Source organism: Chelonoidis abingdonii, chromosome 9 (assembly GCF_003597395.2).
Source record: "Chelonoidis abingdonii isolate Lonesome George chromosome 9, CheloAbing_2.0, whole genome shotgun sequence".
Taxonomy (NCBI): domain Eukaryota; kingdom Metazoa; phylum Chordata; order Testudines; family Testudinidae; genus Chelonoidis; species Chelonoidis abingdonii.
This window is the reverse complement of record NC_133777.1, coordinates 7,932,863-7,958,964: the sequence shown is the minus strand read 5'-3', so window position 1 is coordinate 7,958,964 and position 26,102 is coordinate 7,932,863. Positions and strand designations below refer to the sequence as shown.

Sequence of the window (26,102 nt, the reverse complement as noted above, 5' to 3'; positions counted from 1 at the left end):
TCAGAAGATTCGGCACATTAAGCTCCATCCACTACTGATTTTTTTTTATTCATAGCCATGCTGGCTCACTAGGTTAAAACTAAACACGCTCCGGCGCTGTTTCCACACAGCGTCTGCAGTGCTGATATGGGTGGCCAGAGACTAAGTGCATGGACGGGTGTTGGCAGTAGGTGTCTGATACAGAGCATTTGGGGCATGCAATAACCCTGGGCAAGTGGAGGTATTAAAACCCACTGTACCTCAAATTAACAGGTGTTTGGATAGCTACAGAACTGAAACACACAGATGCCCTCGGCTCTGGAGGACAGAATTTAGGCTGCCTGCTCTTCAGGGCAGGGACTGTGCGATGTTGGTACAGCAGGGCCCCAGGCACTATCACAATACCAATCAAAAGCCATGAGAATCCCTGCTAGCTGGTGTAGGGCCGCACTCTGCTAAAAACAATCTAGCCAGAGTCTTCCTATTTAACCTCTGTCCTACTCCAAGTGGCTTAAAATTCCATTCTGCCAGGCTGGGACAAGGCTGGGACTCTGGTTGCCGAGCAACAATAGTGGCTAGCTCTTACATAGGGCTTGTTAGCCATAGTTCTCAGAGTGTTTTCTGCAGGTCAGTGTCACTATCCTCACTGCACAGGTGGGGAAACTGAGGCAAGGACTGGCAAAATGATCTGCCCATAGTCCCTCAGCAGGCCAGGAACAGAACAGCGGTCTCCTGGATCCCACTTTAGTGTTCTATCCACTAGGCAACACTGCTTATACCAGTACCTCTACACACTGTGTACACCGCTGTTGCCCTGACCTTCCCCATTTGTTGCCTGGCTATGTTATCATGTGTAACTAAGGCTGCATTCTCTGGGGCAGGAGCTCTCCTTGGGCATATGTCTGTACAGCACCTAGCACCATGAGGCCCGGCTCCAACAGGATGGGACATCACTGTAATACACTTCATTTATTTCAATACCAATTCCAACACTGAAAAAACAGACAAGTGTTAGGGGCAGCTGGAATGAGCAAGTGTTGATGTTCCAAGAAAAGCGATTGAGAAGTTGGTTTGGGGGCTTATTTTATTGAAAACAATGACCAAGTTAATGGTTACAGACCATTCTCGTAAGCACAAGGTGAGAGGGCCTTCTCCCTCAGCAACAATTCTCTCTCTCGCCAAGCTCACCGGGTTCCAAGCAGTTACTTGGAGTTCTTCCACCAATCCTCGGAGGGAAAGCAACAGAGATAAAAGAATAAAGGCCTTGGAGTGGAAGAAAACAAGGGCACATACTGGAACAGTAAAGCTGAAATAACCCAGAGCGAGATTTACTCCCAGTGCAGGCAGGCAGAACAATACTTAGGCATTATGTCAGTCACAGGTTGCGAGATTTGCTCCCCAGATGGGATTCCCCCATACAAAGGCAGAAGGAAAATCCTTACCATGCCATCAGGAGGAGAGTTGGAATCCAACCAGAGGAAGGGCTTTATCAGGCCAGGTGAAAGGCATCCAAAACCCACACAATAAAAGATAACCAATCCCCCACACATCCGGGGAGGACAGAATAAAGGAGGGAAAAGAACTCAAAATCAAAATAAAACAATCCCAATTATCCAACAAGGAAAAATACAATTGTACAGCTCAGCAGCAAAGCTGCCGTCCCAAGCCTGTAGAGTTGCATCTACAACAAGTCTCATTAGAGTTCCAGGTGGTTTGCAGAGTGGGTGAGGAAGGAGCAGCTGAAAGCGTTAAATCACTTTCTTACTTGAACCACAGAATGGAGCAGGGTTTAGCCATCTCCAGGCAATAAACGGCGCTGGTTGTGGAAGGGCTGGTCTAAAATGTGACATTAACCAGAACAGGTATTGCAGAATAAGCAGTTCTGCAATAAAACCACCGCTGTGGACACTATTCCAGTACAGTCAACTTACCCTGGAATAATTGCTCTGCTCTGGAAGTGCGCTAATTATTAGGAAATAAAAAGTGGCTCATTCCAGCATAGAGTCTCCACAAGGGGAACGACTCCGATCAATTTCCCCTTCTAGAGAAGCCCTTAGATTGACTATGGAGCAAAACTACAAGAGCCATGAACTCAGGGCACCTGATTTATAAAGGGGCAGAGCACAAGTCAATAGAGCTACACCCTGAAAGCCAGATCTCCCACGTACAAAGTTCCAAGAGGGGTCTTTAAAGAGGTTCCGTCAAAAAGATGCATTTTTACCAACAAAACCCAAATCGCCCCACAATTCTTAGGCCTTGTTGTGACCCATCCCGGCCACCCCAAATGTAAGCAGAAAGTTGCTGGCATTCACCAACCACATATACATTTGTACGTTCATCAGTGATTTAAAAATATATATATACACACATACAAACACACACAAAATATGTATTGGAAAGGAAAAAAAAAAAATCAGAAAATTCATTCCATTTTAAAAACGTCATCCACATACGGCATGTGCATTCTGTGATCACATACAGCAGAAGTCAGGTAACTCCTCCGTTCCCCGGCCGGTTCAAAGGCCTCTATGGCTGTCGGAGCGGGGACCCATCATCCGGTTTTCACAGTGGATTTGTTAAGGAAGGGGGAGCCCGCTTCCTCCCACAAGGAAAGGGTTTAATTTATAGCTAGTTTGATTAAAACTAGGAAATGAGTTACAAAGTCCATTATATATACACACATCAAATGTACAATTACCGAGACCACCTCTACACATCATTGGCTTTACATTGGTTTGTTTGTCTGTCTGTTTTTGGTTAACACAGGACCGAGTAGGTATTAAAGCAACCTCAGAAACCAACAAGAGTCACAGTGCTGGGTCAGTTCTTGAGCTCCAGGTGGGAGGGCCCAGCCCCAGGGGGCAGAGGGGAAGGGGGACAAGTCATAGCCTCTATGAACATCTGAAACATCCCTGAGGGGGGGATTTTGGCACCTAACTCACTGACTGCCAGTGGGAGCTGGCCGCCTAACTGCCTAGCCAATCCCAGCCCGGTTTATTGGGGGAGGGGAGCGGTGCATGTGGAATACTCTCCCCAAATGCCATGAGCCTGTGTCCGTTTGGACAGGGGTGCACTGGCTGGTGTGAGTGGGGAAGCTGGTCACTGATCCGAGGCAGGAACCCAGACACCCAGGTAGCGTGGGTGCAGGAGCTTAGAACAAGCTGGGATTGTCTGAACAGGCTTTTGAGTAGGGGTGAGGGGGGTCATTGTAACAGTCTAGGGTGACCTGACCTGTTTGTGAGTTTGCCTCAAGAGAGCTCTGGGAAGGGAGGGGCACCTCAGCCACGGAGCAGCCTTGGAGAGCCACGCTCTTAGATCCTGGAGCCAAGACACCCCCCGCCACCTCTTCCACAAGCAGCAGCAAACTGCAGCTGTGCACAGATTTCCACAGACCCCTTTCTGAACAGAGCTCTGTGGGATCCCTGCTGCCAGGGTACTGGGCAGGGAGGGCAAGGCAGGGAAGGCAGAACAAGACTGAACTCTGATGGAGGCAGCCCATGCACCCTCTGGCCCCCCCAGTGGCTCAGGAAGAGACCCCCTCCCCACCTCTCCAGGCCTCAGAAAGGCAGGGACAGGAGACTGGAGAGTGCAAGAAGAATCTCTTGGCTCTGCTGCACAATGGAGAGAGCAAGTGCAAATATTCTCTGGACCCTTCACTGCCGCACCAGAATGGTATTGGGGGAGGGCACTTTCACACTCCCCCTGCCCCATCCTCAGGCATAGATTCCTCAACTCAGATACCAGGAGTCTGGTTCCCCTGACAACTGAGGAGGAATATCTGGCCCCAGCAGATCATCTCCTGAGCCCACTCGGTCCCATGGGTTAGTCGGTAACGGCACTGATCACTATGTGTGTCAATTTCCAAGGTCCTTCCTGTGTAACTTTCAGCGCACAGGTGATAAAAACCAGAGTGCCCCCACGCTCGGCTGGCTTGGAGACGAACACAGGCAGGGGAGATGCAATTTGTGCAAACCACCGTGAACATGAGTCCTCATTCTCTCTTGTGCAGGGAAGCCAGGACGTTGGTTTGAAGTGACCGTACGTGGCAGCGAGGCTGGTGAGTTAGGAGTCTTCCCCGAGGATCTCTGTCACAAAGGAGACCATGTCAGTCTCTTTGGTGTTGTGCAAGGTAAAGAAAGGATGTTCCTGCCAACGAGAACCAGGATTGGGTCAGCTTGGGCATGAGGAAGGACGACACTGAACACAATTGTGGCAGGAGTCACAAAGTTCAGCAATACATTGTGGTGGCTCTCTTCCCACACAACTACACCCCTAGGCAAATACAACAAGAATGCCCAAGGCTGGTACGTTGATCCTTTTAGACAGCATGTTTGAGGCCCTGGGCTGAATCTCAGTAGTACACTGAGCTGAACAGATTCATTTCACACTTTGTGACCTCTGCTTTCAAAGTACATGCAAGATTCTAAGACAAAAGTCAGACACCGGGGATGACTCAACCCCACTGCACCACAGGTAGCAGAAGCCAGTGTAACCAGCTGATGGGTGAGAGTTACAGGTCGTCCTCTGTGCCAGTCAGCAGATTATCTGGGTTCTTACAGCCCCTATTCATTTACCTTTAGTTACAGGCCAAGACTGTGTGAAATCAAAGAATAAAAAGCGACGCTCACCATAAGTTCTAAATAGTTCATTCGTTCGGCAGGGTTCTTCCTTAAGCTGGAACGGAAAAAAAAAAATGTCCATGATACAGTGACTTCATCCCAGGAGTGGGAGACTGCCAGCCAGCATCCCCTTCTTTCTATCAGGCAACTACCAGTTTTTAACCACCCCCTTGGTTACACAAGTATTGGCTTTGAACCAAAGAGCCTAACAAATCAATTAGGCAGGCAAATAGGAAAGCACTGTCAGAAAGCGAACACGAATTTGTTGGTCTCTAAGGTGCCACAAGTACTCCTTGTTCTTATTCCTGGCCTGGTTATCAGTCACGTGAAAACCTCACCCTTCACCTTGTACAGCCAGAGCACATGCAAGCTATGCCCAAGATGAGCGGGTCTGGTACAGCAACTCCTCACTTAAAGTTGTCCTGGTTAACATTGTTTCGTTCTTAAGTTGCTGATCTATTAGAGAATATACTCGTTTAAAGTCATGCAATGTTCCGTTATAAGGTTGTTTGGCTTGCCTCATTCCACCCGCCCAGCTCTCCTGTTGGGGAGAGGGGTCGGGGCGCGCGGGCTTGCCCTGCTCTGCCCGCCTGGCGTTCCAGCCGGGGAGCGGGGTCGGGGAGTTGGAGCTTACCGCATTCTGCCCACCTGTCATTCCAGCTGGGGAGCAGGGTTGGGGCGCAGGGGCTTATCCCACTCTCTTATTCCAGCTGGGGAGCATGCAAGCCCCCGACCCCGCTCCCTGGCAGGAGCGCCGGACAGGCTGAGTCGGGCAAGCCCCCACGCTCTGACCCCACTATGCCCCGCCTCAACCAAGCTTCACAATCATCATTGGTGAATACAGTATTAAATAGTTTGTTTTGTTTAAACTTATACTGTATATGTATATCATGTCTTGTCTGGAGAAAAAAAATTTCCCTGGAACTTAACCCCGCCATTTACATTAATTCTTATGGGGAAACTGGAGTCGTGTAACATCGTTTTGCTTCAAGTGGCACTTTTCAGGAACAGAACTACAACGTTAAGCGGGGGAGTTACTGTACCACCCAACAGGACAGATACCGCATGCCAGTACCTAGTCCAGAATCATAGGCCCAGCTACGAGCCGAAGGCTACTACGGTGCAGATCCTAGTTGTGCTTAAAATGGTGAGTGAAGCACAGCCCAGCTGAGATGTGCTTTATCCTCTTAAAGTCCCAATCAACCTTCACCCAATTCTAAGTGGCAGCCAAAGGTAGCGTCGGGCAGCAGATGCACCAGGATGCTCTGGGTTGAGTTTCTGCAGCTGAACAAGTCATCACAGAAATTCCAAGAGTGAACCACACAGAGTGGAAGAGAAATCTGCTTCTTTTCAGCCAGCCCAGCTGAATCGGGGCAGGAAACCAAACCGATCTGTGGAGCGTTTGCAGCACAGATTGCAGGAGGGTGGTGATTCGAGATGAGGGGACAGGAAAGAAAGATTTACAGGGGGTCCCGAGGCAAAGTAAAGGTAAGTCTTGTGCTTTGATACAGGAGACCAGCACTCGGCACTGGGAAACCTCTGTAGGCTCAGACAGGAGACTGATGGGGTTCAGTTCAGACACTCACCACTGTGCCGTGAAGTCCACAAACTCCTTTGAGAAGCGATCCGCAGGGAGCTGGGGCGAAGGCTCCTCTACTACTTGCTTGAGTTGCTGGAAGGGGGTGCCCCAGGATTCGTAGGGGAAGCGGAGAATGGCCATCTCGATCTAGAGGGAAGGGAGGAAAAAAGGCAGCCATGAGGAACTGACTATACTGCATGTCCCTGTCCTCAGACTGCTCTGCAGCATCATAGTACTTAGATAATTCTCTGGGGTAGGGACCGGCTTTGTACTGCGCCTAACACAAGGGGGCCTGGGCCATGACTCAGGTTCCTAGACATGACAGCAATACAGCATGTATCAGCTTCAGGCCGACAGGACCAACTCGGCACTGGCAGTTAATACTGTTTCAGTGAAAAAACAGTGACGCTTTTAAATGAAAACTCTGACCAAAGTGAACATTTCCTGCCAAAACATTCCAGTTTTCCATTAAAAACAAAAAAAAAAAAAAAAAAGAAAGAAAGAAACCAGAAGCTAAAATGCTTTTCCACAACTCCAATTTTTTCCCCCAGTTTTTGGCTTCTCACCTACATATTATATATTCTCCTAAGAAATTCTGAAAAAAAGGGATTTGTTTTAAAAATGTTCTCCATGAAAAATAAGAGGCATTTCTGAGTTGCTTTGCAGGTGTCCCTTCAGTATTATTCTGCCCTTTTTCAACATGTCCATCACATGGGCATCTTTTAAGATTCCTAACACCCTCCTAAGTTTACACTAATCCCCACAGGGAATATTACCACACAAAAAAAGACATGCCCATGGAATAGGAAAGCCAGTGGAAGAGAATTAGTTAGCAGAGAATTGGCTATGCCAGCTTGGACCATGATTCCACCAAACCTGCTATCTTTATTCTACCACCAGCCTTTGCTGCATGTTTCAGAGGCAGGCAAAATCCTACCAGGTACCCAGAGGCATCATGTAATGCTGGTCACGTAGAGAAAGGATCTTTATTTAGTGATGGGCTTATGCCCAGTATCAGGAGATTCAACCACCTCTATCCTGGCCTGCATAATTTCCAAGGTTCTTGGTCAAAGTCAGGCTGCCTCGTCAAATCCAACAAAAATCTCCAGCCTCCTGCGGGTGCACGTTCCAGAGGCTTTTTTTCTTTTAAGTCTGATGGGAACTTGGAGCTCGTGCAAAGGAGGGACAATAGGAACAGAAGGGATTGATCAGCGCCGAGTACTCCCCACATGCTTACTGCCCTCCAGCTCTTCTTTCAGACCTAAGCACTCAGCCTTCCTCCTCTCCCCTTGACTGCAAGTTCTCCCACATCTCTGGACAGCTTCGCTGCTCCTTCTCCGGGTCCACAGCCGCAGCTGTATCTTAAAGGTGCATCACCCCACACCCTGTCTCGGTAGCTAAGATCAGTTAGGGGGCTTGTGCGGTTGGCTCCTGAGGGAGAACTCTGCAGGCCAGTGGCACAGCAAGCTCTGGAAGGGCTTGGAATGCGTAGATGCCAGAGTCTAGCCAGCTTCTCGGCCCGACGCAAACTGTGCTAAGTTCAGCTTCTGCTGTTTATGCCCTTAACTACTACCATGGGAGTTGCCCCATAAAAATTCTATGTAGTGCTGCAAGGGGCAGCGAGGGATGGCACCGTGTTACAGAGGATTCACTCCTGCCCTCAGACATGCACTGTTACCTGCTGGCAGAGTCACTGACTGCCTGGCATATGCCAGGATGGGAAGGCAGGAAGGAGCCTCAATGAGCTCTCTGACACCCCGCAGCAGCCCCAGGAGGCTTTGGTCTCGTGATTGGTGATCAGTCTGAATTCGGATTCTAGCTGCTGGAAAACTGTGTGCAACCCACCCACGAAAAGACCCTATTTGGTACTAGCCAGCAGTCCTGAAAACATGCTGGGCTGAAGTCATCAAGCCCACTAGGTTACAAAAACAGGAAGCCAACCCAGAGGAAGACATTAGTAAGAATCACACAGGTTGGGGTGAAAATCAGCTGCCTGCTGGCAGCATTTCAGTGGAGCCCTCACTCTAGCTTTTAAATAAGCTGATAGATTTCCTCATTCACACAATCGCTCATCGTACAGCTTCCTGCATTTTGGGAGGAAAACTGAAGCATGATCACATTTCCAGGCTGCTGCGCAGGTGTCCAATCAGCTCAGCTCAGCTCCAGGCTGGATGCAAATTCAAACAGGAAGAACGGGCAAGTGTTGGAGGTTGCTTTTGCAGGGGTAGAGAAGTGGACGGCTGGGGAAGAGAACATTTGCGAAGGCAGTTCTTTGCAGCATGCACAAACCAACTTCATGAATGTCTCAGTTAAAAGCTTAGGGGAAATCCTAAAAAAAAATTCTACCCACTCAGCCTCTCCATTTCCTGGAAGAGGAGAAAACATTTCCCAGGCTTTAACTTCTTTGAGCCAAGAACCAGGATTTCCTTCGTCCATTGGTGCCAGAAGGCTCTGGATGCTCACTGAAACACCAGCTTCTTACTCTTGGTAGATAAGCTACCCTAAGCCACCACTGACTCGGATGTTAGCAGCGTAGCCAGGGGCAGCTCTAGCTTTTTTGCCGCCCCAAGCACGGCAGGCAGACTGCCTTCAGTGACTTGCCTGTGGGAAGTCCCCAGTCCCGCGGATTTGGCGACTTGCCTGCAGGAGGTCCACCAGTCTTGTGGCTTCGGCGTACCCACTGCCGAATTGCCTCTGAATCCGTGGGACCAGGGACTTCCCGCAAGCGTGCCGCCCTCGCAGGGACCAGCAGGCCGCCCCCAATGGCTTACTGCTCCAGGCATGCGCTTGGAGCGCTGGTGCCTGGAGCCACCGCTGAGTGTAGCTGGCTTGAAACATTCCCTGTGTCCACGCATCATGAGAGCGGTGTATTCCCCACCCTCCCCAGCTACTGCAACTCATTTCTTGCAACACCCAGATCCCAAAAGCTGTGCTTTCTGTAACTGGTTTGGCTGGCCCTCCTTCTCCCAGCTCTCTGTGCAGTGGGATATCCTACATCGCATTGACCCACCTGCTGCTCTGCGTGCATGTTCTCCAGGCACTATGGCATGACTTGCCCAGATATTCCCAGAATGCACTGCTACACAGGTCAGGCACAGCTGCGCTAGCAGAAAGGTTGCTGCTTAGGTACAAACTGAATCACATTCCTTGTAACCAGTTACGGAGACCACGCCCCCGACTGGCACAAGAGGGAAGCTGGATGGTCAGCAGGGCCGTAAATACAGTGTTAAGAGCCTGGACTTCTGGTTTCTCACAAGAAGTACGAGCACCCTCTTCATCGGCAGAGCCAGTCTGGACCCAACACCCTGGGAAGCCAACAGCCCAGCCTGACATTTTCATTTGCTTGCCAAGGGATTTAAGCCCCTCTGGAGCAGGGAGTGGCTTGGACCAAACCTGATACTGTGAAAACCACAGCCCCAGGCAGCAGAACAGCTGTCCCGGGGAACGCAAGGAGAACGGCGGTATGTTGAGGGACAGACCCCGAGGCCCTGTGTCTTTATTCTGTCATGCTCCCACAGATGTGAACAGGAACTGGCCTTAGGATTTGACCTCTGTTGGAATGTATCCTCCTGGGGTGGCCATTTCCAAACCGCTCAAAGCCTGACCAGAAGTTAGGCCCACCCTCCCCAGCCTGGTCGCACAGACCACAGAGCGTGAGCACCATTACCATTGTGATTCCTAGACTCCACACATCGGACTTCACGTTGTAGCCCTTCTGGTTCAGTTCCGGGTTTATCCTCTCGGGCTGTAACCACAAGATGGAAGTTACTGCAACTCAATCTCATTTGCCCAATGTCGAAGACTGATGGACGGACAGACACCTGCCAGCGTATATTCTGGACTACGAAACCCAGCCTGGGTGGGCTCCCCATGGGCTGATGTTAGCGTATAGGCTCCTCCGAGAAAAGGTTACCTGTAAACGTGACTGATCACAGCAATGTCTTGATCAGCCTGACCCATGTTAATTCTGTTCTTTCCCCACATTCCAACTCCCAGAAATGGCTGCTACTGCAATTGCCACTATTATCAGTTATGGTGGCCCTCCTGGTGCTAGCACCCATCTGAGAAAAGGACAATTCCTGCCCCCAGGAATGTACAGTCTGCACAGATAACAGGACAGCAACAGGTGGATAACGCTGGGCAGGGCGCTGGGAGGACAAGGCAAGCAGTGGAACAATCCTGATTAGCTCAGTAAGTAGAAATGTCAGCAAACTAAGTGTCTCGCCATTGAGGCGGCAGCTAGCCAGCAGGCACCTTCTGCCAATAGTCAGGCTGGTAAGACGATTCCCTGTGCTATTTGGAGGACAGAAGATGGCAGGGGAGCAGCCTGGGTTACAGTGACAACGCTTGGTGCCCAATCCAAGAAAGCCCATGCTTAACTACGCGAGTAACCGGGCTGACTCCGTTATACAGATGTGCAGTGACTTGAGCAGGGCCAATTACATGCTTCAAGTTAAACCAAGTGCTTTGCTGAAGCAGGGCCCCCAGAGAACATTCGATTTCAAGACAGGCCAAGGGGAGTGTGCAGGTGGTTCGTTTTCAAACTACCCTATTCTGTTCCGACTTAAAATTAGGAGCTCGGGAGGGGACAGACCCACCCCCAGGTGATCCAAGGCAGAATGCAGGCTCAAGATGTCAGACCAGATTACGCATCCACACACACTTACAGCCATGTAGGGTTTACAGCCAGCGTCCATCGTCTTAGCAACGGAGTCCACCAAGTAGCCACTGATTCCAAAGTCGCACATTTTCACATGCCCCTCCTTGTTAATGAGAACGTTGGAAGGCTTCACATCTAACAGGATTACAGAGAGGGAGCAGATTATGCCTTCAATTCAGAAAGCACAAAGAAGTGGGCTACAGAGTTAAGGCGGCTTAAAACCAGGAAGTCAATGTTCCTATCTGGTAGAGACTTTGCAGGGAATCCTGGCTGACTCAAGGGAGAGAGGATAAGCCAAAGGAAACAAGACCAGAAGCCAAAAGCCCCACTGATCCTGGATTTTAATACTACATGCTCTTATTTTTAGTATGCTTTTAACTTCTACGGCACCTTAACAATGAGCTAAGCCTCTACCTCCTTAGGCAGCAGACATATCTCCTCTGATGCAGAACCTGAAACGCAGATGGATTAAGTGCCCAAGGTTATGCCTCTGCTGCAGCAGAGCAAGGAAGAGGACCTAAGTCTCCTGATTGCCAGTCCCCGAGTTTTAGCCATGAGTTCATCCTTCAGCCCCCGGCCAGCTGCAAGGAATTTGAGGGGATTTTTCTAACAGTCTGCAAGTTATGCTCATTATTCAGGAGCTGAGGTTATGCGAGTGGGAAGTATGTGGAAATGAAATTGTTACACATTCAAGCTGAAAAGGACAAAAGGCCCAGAATCACACGGTGGGTTAGAAGTAAGACTATGTTTTAGTCATGGGTATTTTGAGTAAAATTCACGGACAGTAAACAAAAATTCACAGCCCGTGACCCGTCCATGGCTTTTACTATATTCTCCTAATGAAAATGTGGGCCAGGGGTTGGTCTGGGGGCACTAGGGATGCTGGGGAGGAGGGAGGTGGCCTGGGACCCCTGCTTGTGCTGGAGGGGGCACGGCAGCAGCGCATAGCGCAGGACCCCTACTGGTGCTGGAGTGTGTGTGTGGGGGGGGCAGCATGTGGCCCAGGACCCCTGCTGGTGCTAGGGGGGGTGGGGGAAGCGGCACGCGGCCCAGGACCCCTTCTGGGGCTGGGGGCTCAAGCAGGCCCTGAGCCAGCACCAGCTGTTGCAAAAGTCACAGAGGTCACGGAATTTGTGAATTCCGTGACAGACCCACAGCCTTAGTTATAAGGAACAACTTCAATGAGTCATGGATGCCAAACATCCCTCAGGGTCAGGCCCTTAGGTTTGAAGCATGTCTCAAGATTCTGCAAAATGAATCCAGGAGCCAGGCACACCCAGCATCCTACAGGATTTGTGCCCTTCTAAGATGGATTGAGAGAATTGTGCAGGCAGGTCATTCTAGTCACCCAGCACCTACCTCTGTGAATCACTGACAGTTTACTGTGCAAATGCTCCAGTGCTCGCACAATCTAGAGATCAGAAGAGAAAGAGCTCGTTAGACACACTGAACCTCACACTGTCAGCCTTTCATAGCAAAACCGCCACGAGCTTCTAAACGAGTATGTGTTCGAACACGTGGCTTGTGCCATTAGCTTCAGGGCAACAGCGTCAGCAACACGTGGTCTCCATGCGTACATATGCACATCATAACGCTTAGAACCTGTGCAGCATGCGTCAGTGCCAAGCCCTGGGGCAGTGCAAGCTTCCAGAGTCAAAGGTGGGGTCGGCAGAAGGATAGGACTGAAGGACACCACACGGCATTTTCCGATCAAAAGTCAGCCACTCACAGACACAGCGATCTTTCCGAGGATATCCTCAGGGATCGTCTTCTTCTTCTCCAGCACCTTCTTGTAGAATTTATCCAGAGAGGTGTCCATCAGCTCCATGCAGATCCACACATCGCCCTAATGAGGAGAGAAGCAGTTCATGAGGAAGAGGAGGAGGAGGAATTTCCTTGCACAGAATCATCCTGAGATCAAATGAAGGTGCCAGTCCTTACTCTTTTGATGCAGGCAAACCTGTAAGCTGCTGTTGTACACAGCACCTCCTTCTGTATCAGAGCATCATGTCTGCCTGGGGCATGGGCAGGATGAAGACACATGGGCCAAAGCTGCACTCAGATACCTTTAGGCCCTGGTCCAAAGTACACTGAGGTTGATGGAAAGATCCCCATGGATGCAATGGGCATTGAATCAAAGCCTTAGTATGGAGGTGGGCCAGTGGAGGAGAGAGAGAGACTACCCCTCCACCCAGTCTCCTTGGCACTTTGTGGATGTAATATGGTGGCCTAGGACCTACTCCTTCTGCAAAATTGATAGATCTGTGCCACACTGGAGTCTAACCATCCACGGAAACAGCCTATGCAGAATGGCGAGGGGAGGCTGGTTAGGGGGTTCTTCAAGAAACCATTTCACCCTATACCATAAGCAGGTTAAGACCTGAGCTGCCTGAGCGCGCCAGACCTAATAATGCCCTGTTACCTCTCGGAAGAGGGCTCCATAGAAGGTGACTGTATAGAAGCAGTCTACTGTCCTCATGGAGATGTCCAAGTCCATCAGTAATCTCTTCTGCTCCTGAGTGTTCACGGTCGCTCGGATTCTCTGAAAAAGAAAAAAAAAGTCATTAGCCAACGGTTACGGTCTTGGGCCCACATGTGACACCTTAAAGCTCCAAGCACTTAAGGGGAGGTCTAAGAGCCCCATTGTTAACCTAATCTTCACTAGGCCTCTCATCTTGCATCTGCAGTGCTGACGAGGCACAGAACTGCACCCACACCTAACGTCATTTAGATGCGTAGGTCCCAGATTTCCAGGTGGTGTACGTGGGTACCACTGAGGGATAGGAGTCTCCACTACCATTGGTTGACTCCGTGGCAGGCACTGAAGCATGCCAGCCCCTGAACGGGCAATTAGACATCCAAGTGGCCTACACAGCAGGTCCAAGTGACCGAGGACATGAACGAAGTGGCTGGGATGTCATGCACTGAGCTTTGAAATGCTTCGGAGCTTCCTGTCCTGCAGGAAGGTGGGTTCTGCTCATGCTTTCCCATTTGCCTAGAAAGTGCCTCCTCAAATCATAGATTCATAGAAGTGTAGGACTGGAAGGGACCTTGAAAGGTCATCAAGTCCAGTCCCCTGCCTTCACAGCAGGACCAAATACTATCCCTGACAGATTTTTTCCCCAGATTCCTAAATGGCCCCCTCAAGGATTGAACTCACAATCCTAGGTTCAGCAGGCCAATGCTCAAACCACTGAGCTATTTCTCAAATCCAGCCCTACCCATGGAATGCTGGAGTCACACACGGAGCTAGGCAGGGTCTCATTAACATCCAGGTACCCAAGGAGACGGGGGCTCAATCCAACAGCCAGTGGAATCGCTCAGGTTCTCTCCATCAGCTCCAACAGGAGCTAGACTGGGTTGCTAGAGGAGCTGCTCCCTAGATCCTCAAGCTCCCCTGCAGGAGAACCCAGTGTGCTGTCCTCACCTTGACAGCCATGATGGTGCCACTCTGCGCATGCCGTACTTTCTCCACCACTCCATAGGCCCCACGGCCCAGCTCCGAAATCGTCACCAAATCATCGGCCTCCACTTCAAAGTTCTGTAGGAGAGAGGACACATTACAGTCTTCAACAGCACCAACAGGAGACGGACGAAACACGACAAAGAGCGGAGGACCTACAATCCCCGCCCCGCACCACCACACACAAAAATGGACACCAACCACAGAACCAAGCCTTGACCTGAAGCATCCACCCCAGACATTCACTTTGATGAGACCGTAACACACTGGTGTAGTTCAGTCATGACTCCTGCTAGAGGTGGCCCACAGGACTGTAACAGCCTGCTAAATACACACAGCGAGTGAAGTTACTTCTTTGGCTCACTATAATTTTGGTCCCATGTTTCATCCCCACTGACCGCTGTGTCTGTAAGTAGGTCAGACGAACAACTTCACATCCCCCAGGCAAGGGCAGTTAATTAGCCCACCTTTCATTTGTTCCACCACAACTTTCCTAGCGAATAAGAGAAGAAACCCTGTGGAGCTTCCACTGGACATGCCCAACCATGCTGGAAACCCAGCACCATTCTGTCTAGACCTGTTCCATACCTGTTGCCACTGCACAGGAGATGCTATCATGCAAAGAGAAGACCGGCTTAGGGCTAACAGCATCCAGTGGGCTGAACTGAAGTCTGAATTCAGGGCATCAAAGCGCCTCCTCCCACCAGACCCCTGTGAAGTTGGCCGAGTCCTAAGTTATTGAAATGTATCCACATCTGACAATCTCCTAGCACGAGTCCATAGTCACACTAGGTGCTAGCTGCAATCAATGAAGTGGTGGCCTAGGCTGGGTCACGCTTCACCTCCACCAAGTGCTTCCGCACCATGGTCTCACTAAGAGGCTTTGCTCAAGCATGTGAAATCAAGTAAACACACACTGGCGCCACCTCAGGTGAACTCTGCAGCCGCCCTGACGCAGGGAGACACATACTGTGTCTGACTAACAAAGCCATATGCTGGTTGTTACAGAAGCCTGGGTACTGTATATTTTCCCAGCCTCATGTCTGAGATAACAGCTAAGATGGGAAAGCAGAATCCTTCCTGCCCTCCTCCTCAGGACCTGTATGAAGCCCAATGCTCCACAAACACTTGGCAATCAGAGCCCAGTATTTTATCCCTTAAGCCACAGCAAACTGCAGCTAATGCTGTCAGTTCCTCCACACACACTTCTCAGTATCAGAATTACTGGTGCAAGGCTATTTCTATAGTGGCTGAATAAGCAGCAAACCTGAGAAGAATGCTGGGCCCACTCTATCCTGTACCATCTTGCATTCCACAGGAAATATGGGGAAGCCAGATGTCACCCTTGGGTGCAGCTGTGACCCAAGTGTGACCTCCAGCAACCTTGGGAACTAGGGAACTCTCTAAGCCTGTCCATCCCCTGCTCCATTCTGCTTTGCAAACTTTTCAGACTCCAGCCAGGCAGCAAATGTACTGCTACAGAAGCTCAAATCAATAGACCTTTAGGGAACCTTAACAGGCACGCGCATCGCAGCTATCCAAGAGATCTTCCACTTTCTGCCGCTTTAAACTGACATGAACCTAGGGACGCAGAAGGAATGTCATTCGGTGCTGATCGTGGACCCAAGTTTTTCTAGTTGGGTGAACCAATGGGAGAGAGAAAATGTTGACTCTCCGGCCCTAAGACATACTGAAATCCTTGGTTTTAAAGGAACAATGCATTGTTATCTGTGTATAACCCCATATATTCAAGGCAACTGGAACTAGGGAAAAGGGACTTCTGCCTTATTTACACTTCTTAGGCAGGACAGCCTGAAAGGTGATTCTTCCCTCACCTCCCCAAAAAAACATTAATAGTCATCTTGTTGTTGATGCCTCGGAAACTGCAATTTTGTCTACTCTAGGAGACTTTGGACAGCTGGAGAACTAGCAAGGCTGTCAGGAATCAAAAGAAGATTGGAGATGGATAACAAGAGCACACAGAGAGAACAATACGGATTAAAAAACCCTATGAGGGCTAGAAAGCTCTAAACAGATTTCACGGCATAAACCAACCTCTAACTAATTGGGGTTAGGGACAGACTTCCCTGGGGGCAAGTTATCCCACTACTGCCTCCTGTACCTTCCTCTGAAACGACTGCTACTGGCTATTGTTGGATCCAAGTTCCTGGACCACATGGTCTGATCCAGTCTAGCAATTCCTGTAATGTCCCTCATACCAATGAAGTGAAAGCTGGTTAATCAAGGAGGGGATTTTAATTGAGACTGTTTAACTTTGTTGCATTTAACACCTAAAAGAAAGTCAACTCCACTCATCCCTTCTGTCCCGGGCTGGGATAGCTTCCCACAGATCTGAGAGTCACTCAACAGTGCTTCCTTCAAAGAGATGAAGGCTAGAATTGATGTTCCTGATATTTCTAAGGGTTGAGATTTTTTAACACACACCTTTCCAGCCATCTTCATACACAGTGAGGAGCAGAAAGGGCTGATGCCCCCTTCTGCTCTTTGTATCATCAAGTTTGTTACATTACAGCTCTTGCTACAAGGCACAGAGGAATTTAAACAGGGGAGCATAGCTGGTGAAGGAGGACACTTGCATGGCTTCTGGCAACGGCAGAGTACCGTCTTCACTCACTCCAGGGCTCTCCCTACCTTCCATCTAGATACAGCCATCGTCCCCTGGCATCTGTGCACCGGACAACCGTGAATGGATTTTATCCTTGTGACACCCCAGTGAGGTAAGGATGTGCAAGCCCCATTTAACAGACAGGGAACGGAGAGACTCAGGGTAGATTAAGTGACTCACCCAAGGTCACACAGGGAGCATGTGCCCATGCTGATCCCATCTCGAGCCCAACCCACAGCTCCATCCACTACATTATCCTTCTTCCCCTACGTAATCATGGGCTACTCCCCCAAGATTTATTCGCACCCCCATTCAGCGCAACAAAGACCAATCTGTGCCTCACCCCGAGAATTGTGCGAGGAAGCTACGAGCACTCCGCCCAGCCAGCTGCAGCCCTCCTTTTGCAAGGCAAGATTGGAATGGCCCCTAGTTTTGCTTTGGTCTTCAGGAAATCAACTATTTACACAGGAGTCAAAGCTAAGCTGTGAGGAAGGGCGGGTAAGGTAAGACATTTGTTGCACAAGAGAGGACTCTGCTCCAGAAACTACGCCAGCAGGTTACACCCAGAGCGGAGGGGGAACAGTGCTTTGTGCTGAAGACAGGCAGCCAGTGGGCATCTGGCCCTAAAGATCCCTCTCTGCATTAGCCACCAGGCCATGTAATGGTCAGGGGAGAACTCTGCCACACGTTGCCTTTTAACTCTCAACACCGTCCACTAAAGCCAGATGTCTCTGGCCCCCATATGGTCCAGGAAGCAGGGGAGTTCCACGCCTGAGCTCAGCCATAAGGCATGCACTGCCCAGCACAGGAAGACGCCAGCCGCTTCCCCTGCAGTACAGCACATCCTGGAAGGAGCTGGCTAGGGCAGGGGGCAGGCCAGCAAGCAGAGTTAGGCTGACCAGAGACCCGTGCAAATCATTACCCAAAGGGGCTGCCTCCCGTAGATGCCAGCAGACGAAGCGTGCAGCAGCAGACTCTCAGTTCCCAAGAGGGCGTCTGTGCTGCCTCCGGAACAGACATTCACCGAGCGCTCCAGTTTATTCTTTTATTCGGGCATTTGCATGAACCACTTCCAAAAGGCAGCAGCTCCTGCCCCATGAAGGGTCGATGGAGTTGCCAGGATCACCCTTCCCGCTGCTTGCCATGATCTGAGTTCCCACCCGCCCGGGTGCAGGGGCACTAATCCCCTCCACACTGCTCTGCCAATGCCTGACAGGGCTGGTTTAGGGTTCACACAGGGGCCACAATGCACATATTTATGGGTTGCAAAGATACAGTGGACTATGGCTGGGTTTCAAGGCACAATTGCAGGTTCCTCAATGCTCCCTCTCTGCCCAGGCTGCCTCCCTGCCCCATGCTGCTCCAGTCTGATGTGCAGGGAGCACAAAAGTCCCTGCGTCACAGGGAGCCAGAACAAGACTCCTGCACACAAAGGGGAAGTCAAGGGCCTGTGGAGACGTTCACACCACAGCACAGCAGCCTGAGGGAAAAGAGGCTGCATGCACCTGCTGGAGAGGGAGGAGACGTTTCTGGCCAGCCAGTTCTGTCACTTGTTTAATTAAAATGAGGTGGCAAGCGGCATGTATGCTGCAAGCTCAGCGGCATCTAGTATCCCTCAAGGTAGGGAGGCAACGTGCAGCTCCGCACTGGGACGGCTTGGAGAGCCACAGGGCAAGGAAACAGACCAGCGGGCAGAGCTTCCTTCCCCTGAGCTCCATCCCCCATAGAGCACTGCAATGCCAGGCTGCTACAAAGCCTCGCTTTCTCCTCCTGCGCCTCAAAGACTATTAATATGCCTATTACCAAACGGCCACTCAAACAAAGGCAATTGGGCCATTTTGTGGGAATGAGCGCAGGCTTCCCATTCCCCCTGCATGGAGGGCTGAAGATCCAGATCTTATCTGACTTGCCACCTGCCCAGGATGGAAGGTAAGCAGCTAGTTACAGCTCTCCTCCAAGGCACTATTTTTAGCCCCCCTGCAAACAGCCTGACATGGCCCCAGGAGGCCCCGTAACAAGAGACCGAACGAGCAGAGGCAACAGCTATTTCCAGCTGGTGTTTTTCATTAGATCGCTAGGCATCGCAGGGTAAATCCAAGGGAGACGGGGGAGGAAAGGCATGGAGTCACGGAAGGGTTATGGCGCCGTCCGAGACCCAGGTATGGCTTCTCTTTAGAGACCTGCAATGAACAGCCCTGGGAATTAACATCACAAGTGGGTCTTTGTTAGTGAGAGTGCATGGAGCTCACTCTGACTCACTGGAGCTCTGCACACTGGAGGAAGGGTCCTTCACCTCTCGGCGAGGTCACCTTCTGCCCTTCAGCTGCACAGTGCTTCACACAGCTAGGGAAGCTCATTCCCTCACACAAGGCTTCAGTGCAGTCCATTGGCCCAGTGATCAGGCAGGCACTGAAGCAAGCCACATGACATGCCACTTTGCCCTGTAGCCACAGAGAGGATAAGGGCCCTGCTACTATTACCAAAGGAGGGAGATTTCTGCTTGCTCAAGCAGCAGCCCATGCCTGTGGCATGGGGGCCAAGAGATCAGGGTTGTAACCCCAGCCCTGCAAATGGGGGATTGTGCCTGTTCTCTGCAGCGCATGGATTTGTTCCAGAAGCACAATAGCTTTGCACACCCACCACAAGACTTTCTATCCTGCAGGATCCTAAAGTGATCTAACCAAGGAAGGCCACGCCTACACAGCAAACTTTGGTCAACGCAAGTGACGTCGGCATTCAGCCACCGCAGCTGGTACGTCGCTTGCATCAATACAAAGTGCAGCGTCCTCTGGGAAAGTTTTGCAAAGTGTTGTGTGATAGACACGACTCGCCCAGAGATCTCTGGAAGCTAAGGGTCAAGTTCCAAGCATGCAACTTTCTCTATCCCATAATGCTATCCATAGCCCATTTTAGAAACAGACATGAAAATTAAGTCCCTCGAACCCGCACGGCTCATTACACTGTCCGTCGTCTGGGACGGAAGCAGAGAACCCGCAGAGCTCTGTTCTATTCTCATGAGCATTGCTGGGCCGGTGGCCTAAAGGAGACAGACTGGGGCTCAGAAGACCCAGTTCTGCCACAGGTTTTCTGTATGACCTTGACCAAGTCTCTTGTCTTCTCTGTCCCTCAGCTTCTCCATGTAGAAAACAGAGACAATGCTGCCCTACAGCACAGAGTGCATTTCGAGACCCTAGCATAGAAGGTGCCAGAGACCTATTTGCTACACAGCCCTGGTGACAGCCCCCACCTCTGAAGCAGAGGGTGTCACTAGGCTGACAGTGGATGCACAGGACCGTGAGATGGGGGGGGGGCGTATTTTGGGCAAGCCTCCATCTCTTACAATAAGGGGCCAGGGGATCCCCTCATGTCCATGCACAGAAGAAGAGAGCCTCTCTTCTTAAAAGTGCCACCTTGACAAGCCCCACAAGTGGTGCAAGGAATGCTCCATGCTATCTGCCTCTGAAGAACAATGGGTTGTGTCAGCCCAATCTGGATTCCAACCAACACGTCCAAAGAGCATAGGTTTTGCAGTCCTGGTGCTCAGATCCCTTACTCACCTGCCACTAGAATCACAGCAGGTCTTGTTCCTTTCTGCACTGCAGGGCCTGCCCAGGGAGCCAAGGACTCCACTCCAGCAGCCCTCTGAGCTGCATCATTCCATTACTCACTCTCTCCGGCATCTATCGTGACTTGGGTGGAGTTCTCTGGCCTGTGCCATGCAGGAGGTCAGGCTGGAGGATCGGAATGGTCCCTTCTGGCCTTAATCAATTCACTGCTAAGCAGAACTAATGACAGTGTTTCAAATTTCACCAATTCCTCACCCCAGCTCCACCAGCTCTACCATTTGGCCATTCACCTTTTAGACCCTGGTGCAGATACTTGTCATTGAATGTGGGGAAGGTTTTGCAGACTGAAATATCAACCCATTGTAGAAACCCCAAGGGAGGCAGCAGGAGTGCACATTGCCACTAGGTTGAGCTCAATGCTCTTTGAAATGTAAGACTGCTCTTGTAGACGTTTGACAATTGGTGAGATGGACAGACAGACAGAACTGACACACGTGTTTAAATATGGGGGTGGAGAGGTATGAGCAAGGACCAGAAGAAGGAAAAACCATTAAAACATACTTTATCTCCAATCGTAATGAAGGTTCTGGAGTCCAAGTTCCTTGGGGGCCTGCACGGAAAAAAGAAAAGTTAGCAAGGAGATCAGTGACTGTGCATGTCTCAAACCCATGAAGCGCTTGCATTGCCCACATCCCCGTCCTTAGGGTCCCATTTACAAATACAGGCCTCTATCCTGCCAGCACTGGAGTACATTCATAGCCTTCCCCACGCACGGAGCCTCCACTGCCTACTTGCACGATTCAAGCGATGCACATGCGTCTGTGTTTGTTGAGTCTGGGCCACAGTCAATCCGAAGGAGTCAAATACACCCAGCCAATGGGCCAGTGGAGATTCTCTCACTTCAGGAGATCAGCCAGAGACACTGATTTATGACATTCAATGATTTCATGGTGGACTAGCCCAGCCAGTCACATCATGACATCCACCGTCAACACAACATGACTGCCAAGTAGCATGAAAACCCCAGCAATAGAAGACAGAAGCTATTTCCTAGATGAGGCATTTTGTTTACTTAAGGGCCTGTTTCACTCACCTCTGACACTTCATGCATGTGATGAGGTGGGTTTTAGCCCACGAAAGCTTAGGCCCAAATAACTGTGAGTCTCTAAGGTGCCACAAGGACTCCTCATTGGTTTTGAAGATACAGACTAACACAGCTACCCCTCTGAAACCTGTCACAAGTAGACCTAATATTTTAGTGGCACTGTGCTGCAATGAACACTCTGGTTGGATCACCTGTTACTATCTATCACCTTCAATTATTATTAAAATATATTTTAAAATCTAGGTTTACTTCCCATCGCTCAAGCATGGTTGCTTCCCCCCTCGCCGCCACTCCTACTTAGCTTGGAGAATGAGAACAGCCAGCTAAGTTTAGCCTCTGGGTTCTCGCGTGCTAGCACAACGTTGCAACGTCTGCCTTCCAGGAATGGTTTCGTTCCAAAGCAAAAGCTCTGCACTGCTCTCTGAGGTCACGGAAATATTTCTGTTACACTTTGTAAAGATCAGAAAAACCAAGGTTTGGGGCCTAAGCTATTGTATAGCATCCCTTTTACACGGAGCCCTCTGGGAGTGAGGACAAGGACAGGGAGATAAACAGGGCGTTCACACATTAGGCTATCCCCTTTGGAGACTTGCATTCAAATGCTGAGAGGAGCATAACTGAATGAGCCTGATGGTTCGCCAGCTGGTGGCCTCTGCTAGGACCAGTTTAGGAATAAACCAGGTGCAGTGCTGCAGGTCAGGACAAAGGGGCAGATAGGGCCTTGTACCTGTCTGCATGCTGCAAAACTCTGATCACTGCTACCAATGGCTCTCCATCCCATGTGCAGCAAGGAATGACTTCCACAGTAAACAGGAGAGAGACACACTCCAGTGAGCTGAGATACAAGTGGGCACCAAACACAGGCATCGGATTGCGGCAACAAAAACAAACAAGATATTCTGTGCCCTCCTTGTACCAAGGCATTAGAGTGTTAATGATTGAAATTAACCCCAATGCAGCAAGATTCCACCAGCCCGTTAAATAACATTTCCCAGCTCTGACGCCCACAGCCAGCTCACAAGTCACATGGTGCTTCTAATCCTAACACAAACAACACTGCAGCACATCAGTGAGATCAATGGCTCGCTGTGTGGACTGGTCAACGCCACTGCAAGCCGGGCACCTAGGCACCACAATACTGTAAAAAAAGGTTTAAACATTAAATTTACACCAAAAAAAAAATAGAAATAAAAGAAAGCTGGATTTCTGAAATTGAAATGGAATATTCCTCTTGTGTTGGCAAATCGTTAAATCTTTAGCCTGAAATCTCAAGGCAGACTTGCAGGAGCATGGAAAGTCAGCACTCAGCAGCAGCTACTTACGTTGGGTTCACGACAGGTTGCTTGATGGGGGGACATGTTATTTTCAGATCTCGTTTTTTCTTGCCTTTCACTGAAAGAGAAGAGACACCAGACAGCTAGACGCACATTTGCTAATTCTCTCCCCATCCTGCATGTATAGACCGGCTACAGCAAAGTTACCGTCCAGTTCCACGGCCACTTGAACCCCAGGGCTGGCTGGCTGCTTTTCATTATAACTTGATTCAAGCAGAACAGGAAGTAACTCGGGGGTTCAGAAATGGTTCTTAGCCAGATATCACAGCCCCGTCTTAACCTACCTGTGCCAGATCGTTCGGCCCATAAGGGAAACCTAGCTACCCTGGGCTTCCCCACTGCTGCTTCTTAGTCTAGTCTTTTGTTCCTCCTCTCTCCAACTGCTATGGTGGTTTCTTTCTCCCACCTCTCGAGAACAGTCTATGTCACAACAGAACGTAGCCAGCAAGAGACGCGGAAGCGCAAGTTGGCGGGGAATGCTCTCTTCCTGACTGTCCCATTATGTACAAGCCTAAGGAACAGGGCAACTCCAGCACAACTGGGCTTGCAAGGGCTTTAGAAACAGGCCAGTGGTGCAAGGAACCAGATGCACCAGCCTTTCGTTTCTGGGGAGACCAGAGGCCTGATTCTCTTCTATCTTGCACCTTGTCATCAACACCTCTCGGAGGTGAGTGCAGTGCTGCCAGCTGTAGATGATAACAGGGCAGGGGAGGATTGAGCCGTTGGCTTTAAATTTTGTGTCAGTCACAGGTGAAAACAGGCTGCGGGTCTCGTCACAGCCATTAACAGACATTTGTCCACATCACAGAAGCCCAGGCTAGGACACCATTGTCCAGGAACAGCAGGACAAAAAGGGGTCTGGCAAAGCACCTTGGCCAAGCTGTGTGCGATCACACCGCTCTTACGATCCCTGATGCACTTTTCTTTACGCAGATCAGCTTAAATAAATCATTTTGCTGGGCACCTACCTGGCTTGGGTGGCTCTAAAGATCCTTTGGGATCTAAAAAGAAAAAAAATGGAGAAAGATTAGATCAGTTTTAATGGAGTAAGACCAGGCTTGGTACAAATCAAGCCTCCATGCTAGTGGGTAACAAAATTCACTCCTGCGCTCCACACACATCTGAAAAGGAAAGAGGTCATTTGTGAGCTTCTCCTACCTTTGCAAAAAATACGAAATGGAGCTGCAGCAAAATTGGAGATAATATCCTGCAATGAAGTTGTTCTGCCAAATTCAGCAGAATGCATTAGGCATGGAAGTTGCAGCCTACAGCGGAGGCTGCAAAAGATCACGTTCAATAAGCCAAGCTCCCCTCTTATTTTATGCATTAACTGTGCTGGGTTGATAGGAGATCTTTTGGCCACATGAGGTCGCCGCACCATTAATGTTGCATGACAGAAGCCCAAGCCACCAGATCCTACAAGATTCACTCAGCACAAGAATATCATTGATTTCATCCGGAAGGAGCTAGTAGGCAGCTGTTGAGAGGTTTAAAATCGCATTTTACAGACCCCAACCAACCTGAGCATTGTGAAAGTGCCAAAAGGAAGACTTCAGTTTGCTGCCAACACTCTTTTAGCACATTGACCTAAAAGACACCTGAAGAGAGGAGTCTTCTAGCGACCTGATCGCAGGAACTCCCCGGTTCTTCTAGCACCTAAATACCCTTGAGCAAGTTACAACCTCCCTGCGAAGTGGGAATGGTACCTACCCATCTGCCTCATGGGGGCATAGTCAAAGTGTGTCCAGGTCTCTGAACACAACAGAGGGGGAGCACAGCTTAGATTGAGATCTCAGAGTGGAAACAGCAGGACATCAGTGTTGAATGGCAGCAAGGCTGCTGTGCATACAGGAGAGGAGAATTCCTGCAGTAGCATTAATGGACCCAGAGAGGCAGCAATTGCCACGGCCCTCTGTGTCCTGATCAGACAGACAAGACATACATAACGTTCCCAACAAACTGTTGCTGTGCATGTCACCAGATGCCCCTGACAATAAGAGCTCCTGAAATACACTTCTCATCCTCCCCTCCTCCCACAAACAGCAGCCTTGCTAATGGTTCAGAACATGAAAGGGGGACAGGGTGGAAAACGCAGATCTGAAGGTTTCTGCTAGGAGGCAGTGCTGGATTCCAGCCCCTGGCACCCCAGTCAAAGAGCTTAATAATGCCACCTGCTTTCATACCACGCTGTAGGATGGCTCAGAACAAATGCCAGGAGGAAAACTTTATGCAGATCACCAGATCAGAGCAGCCACTGGATATCAAAGGCCCTTCCTCCACCACCCACTGCCTTTCGTCTCCCCTGCTCCAGAGTTCAATGGAGCAGCCCCTCATGTCGCAGGCAATCCCTGTGATCTGGCGAACGTACACAACAGCACTGAGCTAGAGCACTGGGCAAGCCATCCATCTTTGGTTACCCAACAGCCGACCACACCAGGGCCTCTGGCTGGCCAAGGTTCACCCTGGGAAGATTCGCTGGCAGCAGCTCCATGAGTTGCCCCATAGGGCATGCTCAGTTAATGACCATTGGTACCACTCTGTGCAATGGAAAGGTTAATCCAGGGGTAGGCAATCTATGGCACAGGTGCCAAAGGGGGCACATGAGCTGATTTTCAGTGGCACACATACTGCCTGGGACCTGGCCACCAGTCCGGGGGGCTCTGCATTTTAATTTAATTTTAAATGAATCTTCTTAAACATTTAAAAAACCTTATTTACTTTATATAACTAAACTAGTGTATGTATTTTAGACTTAAAGAAAGAGACATTCTAAAAACATTAAAATGTATTACCGGCATGTGAAACTTTAAATTAGAGAGTGACTAAATGAAGCCTCGGCACAGCACTTCTGAAAGGTTGCCGACTCCTGAGTTAATCCCTCCAGGGAGTTCTCTACCCCTGTCCAAGCCCTGAAGAGATCTGGTGGAGATCCTCTTTGGAGCCTGTCAGTTCTGCTCCTAGACCAACCAGGACGATGCTGAACAAGGCAACCCCCTTCCCCCTCCCCAGGCCCAGTACCAAAGCACACTGCACCAGCAGCACTCCCCTCCTGTCCCACTGAGGGAGGTGGGCTCAGTGAGAACCCCCTTATTAGCCTCATCTTCCCCATCATGCACCAACAAAACCAGCTCCCATATTTATTCCCATTGTGCAGTTGCAACACTTGAGATA

The 26,102-nt window shown here is 50.1% G+C and overlaps 1 protein-coding gene across 3 annotated transcripts in view; it reads right to left on the bottom strand.

Annotated features, from left to right (window-relative positions):
* Positions 1-1,049: 1,049 nt before the first annotated feature.
* Positions 1,050-26,102, bottom strand: part of MAP2K3 (mitogen-activated protein kinase kinase 3) — a 52,865-nt gene continuing 27,812 nt past the window's right edge. For 2 of the 3 annotated variants that reach the window (XM_032782958.2, XM_032782957.2), the window contains exons 2-13: positions 23,900-23,932; positions 22,920-22,989; positions 21,054-21,102; positions 14,265-14,378; positions 13,260-13,379; positions 12,567-12,683; positions 12,197-12,248; positions 10,845-10,972; positions 9,845-9,922; positions 6,185-6,324; positions 4,608-4,653; positions 1,050-4,125 (exon numbers count right to left, since the gene is read on the bottom strand). In XM_032782958.2, the coding sequence (XP_032638849.1) occupies positions 4,042-4,125; positions 4,608-4,653; positions 6,185-6,324; positions 9,845-9,922; positions 10,845-10,972; positions 12,197-12,248; positions 12,567-12,683; positions 13,260-13,379; positions 14,265-14,378; positions 21,054-21,102; positions 22,920-22,989; positions 23,900-23,932 (1,031 nt within the window). In that variant the 3' untranslated portion in view covers positions 1,050-4,041. Of the gene's footprint in view, positions 4,126-4,607; positions 4,654-6,184; positions 6,325-9,844; positions 9,923-10,844; positions 10,973-12,196; positions 12,249-12,566; positions 12,684-13,259; positions 13,380-14,264; positions 14,379-21,053; positions 21,103-22,919; positions 22,990-23,899; positions 23,933-24,641; positions 24,670-26,102 lie in introns of those variants that run through there. The other variant, XM_032782959.2, reaches the window with a different exon arrangement.